Source organism: Montipora foliosa, chromosome 5, assembly GCF_036669935.1.
Source record: "Montipora foliosa isolate CH-2021 chromosome 5, ASM3666993v2, whole genome shotgun sequence".
Classification (NCBI taxonomy): domain Eukaryota; kingdom Metazoa; phylum Cnidaria; class Anthozoa; order Scleractinia; family Acroporidae; genus Montipora; species Montipora foliosa.
This window is the reverse complement of record NC_090873.1, coordinates 43,057,819-43,065,318: the sequence shown is the minus strand read 5'-3', so window position 1 is coordinate 43,065,318 and position 7,500 is coordinate 43,057,819. Positions and strand designations below refer to the sequence as shown.

Genomic DNA, 7,500 nt, shown 5'->3' with positions numbered 1-7,500 from the left:
TGAACGACAGGAAACGAGAAAGGGCAGCCAAAATGGAAAATAAAATTGCGACAACGTCATTTCTCATTTTGGTGTTTCTTATTCTTTCGCTAATTCCGTATTTTGCTGTCATGGTTGTCGGGAACCACTGTGAAAGCTGCGCAAAACAAGATTGGTTCTTCATCGTCAGGCAATCATCCACGGTCATCCTGTATCTAAACTCTGTGGTTAATCCTTTCTTGGCGTCTTTTCGCATCAACGAATTGAAGAAATCTTGCGCGGCCGTGCTCGGCTTGACAAAAGAAGATGACGAAACAGCAAGCACAAGGCTGTCTTCGGTAACAGTGCCCATGCAATAAAGAATAAGAAAAAAAAAAAAAAAACTGCTGGCCTCGTAGTCTGAAGTGGTACATTTGCAATTGAACCGTTCAGCCAAAAATACTGTCCAGGTTGTATGTTTGGGGGACTTTATCCGTATTCTTGAGAAGTGGAAAATTTGCTAAGGAAAGGAAATAAGTAATTTCTGAAAGTGAAGGCGGAAACTGAGAGCAAGTGCGCCGAGATAAGATAAAGAACAAAGACAACTCAACAGCAGCTGGCCTACCAACTACTCTTCCTTGCAGATTGTGAAGAGCGCAGCGAAAGCACAAAACTGAAAGGCGTCTCCGCCTAGCAGCAACTGTGCGGTCCATTTATAATAATCCCACAGCCAGATGTCATGAGTCGATTTTAATGTAGGTCGAAAACCAAAACAGCCAAAGAAAAACCCTGGAGTCAGGTCAACGTGGAAAATCTGCCCGCATGCGATGTAAGAAGTGGGAGGAACAGGTGATGACCAAAATGCCATTTTGACTCCCCCATGGGGAGGGGGAGGGATTTTCGGACGGTCTTGAAGTCCCACGACACTTAAGAAGAGCAGATGGAAACCGTTTTTTTTTTCTCTTGGCGGAAAATTGTACGCAGTACGATTTTAATCAAGAATGAAAAATGGCCTCCAAAAGCGCACTTTTCATTGTTGATGCTTTGTCCCCTTTGACTAAAATATTTTAGTCGCGTGATTTCCAAAACTTGGTAGAGTTGGTCATGTTTCCAGTCTAATGTGTGCGGCTGCGTGCCAGATAAGGCCCAACTAGGGCTGAAAAAACTGGATATGATAATACTCCCTGGTTTGACCCGGCTTGCGTTAATTTTTTAATTTTATTTCAGTGTCCCCAATTAGTGCCCAGCGCTAACTTTTGAAGACTAGACATTTAAGGTGGCTCAAAATAGTTTCAACACTTGGAAGACACTCTCTTTAGATCGAATGACGCTACAACACAGTATCACGTAACAGCAATGTTGTGGTACCATATGAAACGCCGATTATTTTCAAACAAGATGTAATCATTATTGTGATGTAATAAGTTACCTGGGTAACGGGAAAGCCTAGCAAAACACCCTATATATTGGATTTAGTTGCTCATATCTCGAAAACGAGCTGGGTGACCCCCCTTTTTTATTGCAAACAATTGATGAGAACGCCATAGTGAAACTTTAGGTGAAGTTTAAAACAATTCTGTACAGCAGAATTAGAGCCACTTTTAAAAAATCACAGAATTAAGGTGGCTCTGAATCCGCTATACAGGATTTTTTTAAACTTTACAGAAAGTTTTATGTTGCCCTTTTGATTACTTTTCAGAAATAAAAAATGGGAGTCATCGAGTTCGCTTTTGAGATATAAGCAACTAAAGACAAAATAAAGGGTGTTTTTACAGGGCTTGTCCGTTGCCACGGTGACATATTACGTCACAATAATGACTGTATCTGGTTCAGCAATAATTTGTGTTCTATATGGTACCACAATATTGCTCATACATGATTGATACAACGTTGTGGTGTCGATCCTTACTTGGAAGCATTGACGTACCCTCGTTTGAACCTCCTTAAATGAAGTTCCTTTCCTTTTTTCCCCCTTGTTTTGAATGTAATTGAACTCTTTACGCGGTCGGAATTTGAGACTTTAAGGGTCAGGGTAGCTTCTGTATCATTTCCCTGTAATTTGAAGTTTTGATGATCAGTGACAAGAGAGAATGAGGTAAGAGAACGGATCCCCATGCCCCATCATAGTTTTTTAAAATCTATTTTTAGTTTCGCAAAGCTATTTTATGTTCTCATTCCCAATACCGCGCATATTTAAAATTTCCTTACGTCCTTACAACTAGCCAATCAAGTGCCTCTCTAAAAATAGCCGCTTGCGTAGCTAAAATTCGATTTTAAAAAACTATCATTGGAAGAGGCCAATTTATGGGGGATCCGTTCTCTTACCTCATCCCCAGGGCCTCTTGCCAGTAACAGGGAGTTTCGGCTACGGCAACGACAAAGCCAAAAAGCAGTAATATTATTAGTTAAAAGAGGAAAAAATGATCGTGCTGTGCGTGTGGCACGCATTTTTTTTTTTACATTTCTCTCCCGTATTCGTCAAAACTACTACGTGAAATGACTAAGGGTGCGTTCGATTGACCCTATTCCGGAATAAGAATAAGTGGCATAATGATTAAAACGGTATGTTTGGCGCATTTCGAAGCAGCAAAGATAACAAAAATATGTTTAAAATAACATTTTAGCCGATGTTTGGCAATTTTAAGGTGATTCTCCGTAAAAACGAAGGGTTTCTAACTTATATTCCGTGTATTTCTATTCCGGAATACGGTGAATCGAACGCACCCTTAATTATATTTAATTTGACGACAACGCGGACAAACTACAGCGAATCTTTCGGTCTGACTCTTACTTCCAAATAAGTCCGTACCAGTCCAGTTATAGGAGGACACGTCGCCCATATTGTATAATATAAACAAGATGAAATAATCATGAAATACTTAGAATAGCTCAGGAAAGCCAACATGGCTGACAATAATATAAAAATTTATATGGGAATCCCGATAAAAGACTAATTAGGTAGATAATTATATTTAAAAATTCTCAAATAAAAAGCCTTACCTTATTTCTATTGTGAATAGCTTCCTTCCTGTGTGTGTCCCGTGTGTGTTTTTCAATCCCTCGGTTGCCAACGGTATTATTATAAAACGGTTGGCAACCGAAGCATTGAAAAATGGCTCAAATGGCTTCAGCAGTCATTTTCAAAATGTGCTTTAAGGACCCACTGACGTATTTTTCGGGGTGCGTTGCTAAGGATGTAATGGTTAAGTAATTTGAGAGAATTTGGCAGTATTTTGATCAGTTTCCAACTTTTGTAAGCCAATGACCCTAAATATGACGTCAGCATACTACGCCCATGGCCACGTGACCAGTAAAATAAAATTCTAAATTTTTCTCCGTGCTACACAATTTGGGTATTTCATCGATGGTTTGATAATTTGTATTCGCTTTTGAATCCAGCCAAGCATGGTTTCCTTTTTATTTTGAAAAATGTTCTTTTTAAAGACAAACGATACTGAAATACCCATAACTTTTTCAAAAAAGATGATTTTAAAAAATCAATCCTTAGCTATATTCTGTATTTGCGGTTGAAACGTGCCATGTATAAAAAAAATAACTCAATTTAAAATCGCCGGAAATTCAGCTTTTTTTTCAAACCGGAAGTCAGTTCGTTTACGCATGCGCAGTTGATCTGAGAACGAGCGCGAGGAAGGGCGAGGAAAAACCTTCGATGGAAACATTTTATGCGGTGACTTTTGCTTGTGAGTGGGTTTTCTCGTCAGCTCATGATATGATGACGTCAGTTACCAGAAGTAACATTTCACTTCCTTAGCAACGCGCGAAAAATCCGTCTGTGGGCCCTTAAGGACGTTCGCGCCCAAAACGTTCCCACGTACAGACTTTTTTTAAACTTGCCACGCAGAAAGGTAATGATCTACTTTTGCCAAAAAGGCAATAAAAATGGGGGGTCACCGTGCTCGTTTTCGAGATCATGAGGTGCATTTTTAGAAGCTTGCGTTATTTTAGCTTGCGTTATTTTTAACTGTCAGCAATAAAAAAGCTACATTAGTGAAATTTAGATCAGGTAAACGTACTCAATAACTAATACAACTAAAGAAACTTTTGCAGGTGATGTCTTTTTCTGAGGTAATATAGACTTTGAAAAACGATACATATTTGCCTAAGAAAGATAGCCTGTTCCAGGCTCTCAGATAGTCGAGAAAACGAAAAGAACTGCGTGTGAAAAGCGAGTGGGGGCTTGGGTCGAGGCGAGGCGGGAGAGCCTGTAAGCATCTCTTTAAATTCTTCATTCCGCCCACTTTGCAAATAACCTTTCGCATGTCAAAATGTCAATGTCAAAGTGTTGAAAAAGGGCGGCATTGTGTGGTCCCACGCGACTTCAAGCGCGATTCTTTATTGTTGTTCAGAGGTGATGCGTTAATTCTCACTTGTGCGAGTACGTTAGCCAGAATTTAAGGCACTTTTAGGAAAATAACTTTACAAGCGAACGAAGGCATTGTCAAAGCAACCGGGAAACGAGTTTCAAGGAAATCACCGACGGGAGATTTAGCAAATTGGACCAAAAGACACGACCAGTTCGAAAGCTGCGAGTTCCCGACGCTCTGTTGACTTTTTCAAGGAAAACAGAAACCCGACCATTGAAGCTTCTGGCCTAGATGATAAGATGATCTCATCAATAAACTTCAGCTCTGATGCAACAGAACAACCGATAATGAATGTGAAAGATTGATATTTCATGTGGATGGGTTCAATTGCATTCGCAGTATACAGACACGTAGCCATCACCTTCGCTTCCTGAAATCGCTTGATCTTTTAAAGCTTTGAGACATACAACGGAAATACAAGCCTGTTTTCGGCAAATTTTTGCGCTCTTTCAAAGTGGTTTTTTCTTTTTGCTCTCATTTTTTCGAAGGCGATGAAGGCAGAAATTTAATTGACCCTAGCTGGTGAATTCGAATACGCAGCCAAGTATTTGCATAAGAAAGAATAACAAAATATTGTATTTTTCTCGTTCGTCAGAGTTTTCAGAGAGCGCCGTTGAATGCTAACAATTGTGGCGTGCATGGGACATAATAGTTGTGTCAAATGCGAACTATATATCGTACCCGGTGATGCTATATTTTAAGTGGTGTGGAGAGATGTCGTATCACAACATTGAAGCGCTTTCGCAACGCGCGGCAGTAACTGAAAATTTATGCTTTTACCAAAACCAGTTGGAAGCATTGCAAACGGATCGTTTTTTCGACTTATTAAAGTCGAACAGACACAACTTTTGCTCGAATCTGAGGGCTTGTACGTTTGGGAATACTTTAAGACACTCGGCGACAGAGTTGACCTCTTTCTTTCGTGCTCCGCGCGTGAATCAAAATGATGACGAAAGTGTTGATGTAAACTGTCAAAATTGACCAATCAGAGGGTATACCAGGAGCTGGTATACCGGAATGAAGAATTTAAAGAGATGCTTACAGGCTCTCCCGCCTCGCCTCGACCCAAGCCCCCACTCGCTTTTCACACGCAGTTCTTTTCGTTTTCTCGACTATCTGAGAGCCTGGAACAGGCTAAAGAAAGAAAACTTCGGTCGCACGAGAGCATAAAAGGCGAAATATTTGAAACTTCTCACCTACAGATTTTTTTTGTTTTTTGTAAAAATAGACAAAATCAGAAAAGGAAGTGATCTACGGAAAGAAAAATGGGGGTCACCGAGCATTCAAGAGAGTAAAATCGCTGCGAGGTTCTCAAAGCGATTGTCTTTTCGCACTGTCACGCCATTGCGTGACATTTCCGAGAAGACCTGGGTCCACAGCCATCCCATAATGCCACTTGCTTTCACGTTCCATTCTTGTGGAAAATGTTTGAACCTTTAGCATCGTGTTTACCTTCGTCGTGTGCGATGCATGACGTATGCGTGACATGCATGAAAAAATGCGCAGTAGCAATGGGCGCGAACGTCCTTAAATGGTATCAAAGTTCGCGACGAGAGCATTCCAGTTGTCATCTAAAAACTGAAATTGAATATCGAATCCCACTTGGCCAACCTTTTATGAAAAGTGACTCTCCGAGGCAAAGTAATATTACGCATGCGCATTTAAATCGAGACCCCCAGAAAAGCCCAAATCCGAATAATTGGAGTAATTTGTTACTGGAATAAAAGTAATCTATTACTGGAATATATTTATCTGTTGTGGTTTAATTTTGTTTTTGGTTTGAATTATTTTTTAACCAGTTTAAATGTTTTAAAGTATATTTTAATTTTTAATCGACATTGTAAAAAAGGGATTTATCTTTTTTGGGGGTGTAGTTAAAAAAAACAGGGGCTTGGCTTTTTAGGGGATCTTAAAAAGAACTAGACAGCTTTTCCTCCCTTCGATTCTATTCACCTATCCCTCCCTGATCCTCTCCAGAACCTCTATCCTACTCTACCCTTCCTTCACACATCATTCCCCCGTATGCCCACCCCCTCTACACAACGTTACTCCCAGATATTTTATATTTTTCAAGACCTTTCCGTATGCTTTCCAGAACTTGATCTTGAACTCCCTATCTCTGGATCTGCTGCCTTCTCCTTAATCCACTTGAATAATTTATAAATGAATATTTTATTATTCACCACAGGCCACTCTTGGTCAAAAGTTTGATTTATTCACAGAAGTGCAATACGACATCAAACCCACATATGGCAGGGTCCCGCCAACGCAATTGCGTAAATGAAATCGATTTATTTAAAGAAATTGAGGAAGTGAAAGGCTAGCTCAAGACAAAAGACTCCAAAAATGTTATTTAGAAGATGATTTTTACAACAAGGCTAAACATTCTTGAAAGAAAAAACAGAGAAGCAACTCCGCCTTTAGGAGACAAGGAATCTATGCCGAAACAATTTACAAAATGGAACAAAAAGATGATAACTTTAAAGTTAATAGTTTTACAGCAACGGCAAACTCCTCACAAGAAGCAACAAGAAAGTAGTTTCAAAAGTGTAACTGTTTCACGTTTTGTCCCAAGCACACAGTCAAATTTCTCACGGCGGACAGCAAATTACGGAAAAGTGGCAGCGCTTCAAGAAATGATGCAGAAATAAGACAGAAAGATGTCAACATTCCATGCACGGATAATGCCCAATAACCATGGCAGCTCCAACATTCCTCTCTTTGATAGAGATCGGCTTGATAGTGAAATGTCACCCTTGTACCCCAACATGCTTTTAGGAAAATAAACTGAGATCGAAAACCATTATGCTAGAGTAGTGACCAAGTTTGGAGAAGTCCAATAACTTCTTTTTTCTACAACATTAAATTTTCCAGTTGTACAATGCACTATTTAATTGAGTTATATTGCCAAAGGAATGATTAAAGAATATCACTGTTTTTTACGTGGAATGCCGAAGGCATACCACGTCTTAAAACCGGGCTGGTGTCAAATTTTCTTTTTTTTGTTGGTAGTCACAAATGTGCATACCCCACGGATATTGAATTAAGCTCCGATCGGGTGAATCTCCCTTTATTCCCTTCAGTTTATCCGAACTTCCCTGCCCCAAATAGAAATCATATGCTTTCCCTGCGCCTCGCGATCATGTGCGCGCGTTAG

The 7,500-nt window shown here is 39.9% G+C and overlaps 1 protein-coding gene across 1 annotated transcript in view; it reads left to right on the top strand.

The window, feature by feature from the left end:
• Positions 1–338, top strand: part of LOC138002778 (cannabinoid receptor type 1B-like) — an 855-nt gene extending 517 nt beyond the window's left edge. Inside the window, exon 1 of the mRNA XM_068848759.1 lies at positions 1–338. This exon is cut by the window's left edge and continues 517 nt beyond it. Within this exon, the coding sequence (XP_068704860.1) occupies positions 1–338 (338 nt within the window).
• Positions 339–7,500: the final 7,162 nt, after the last annotated feature.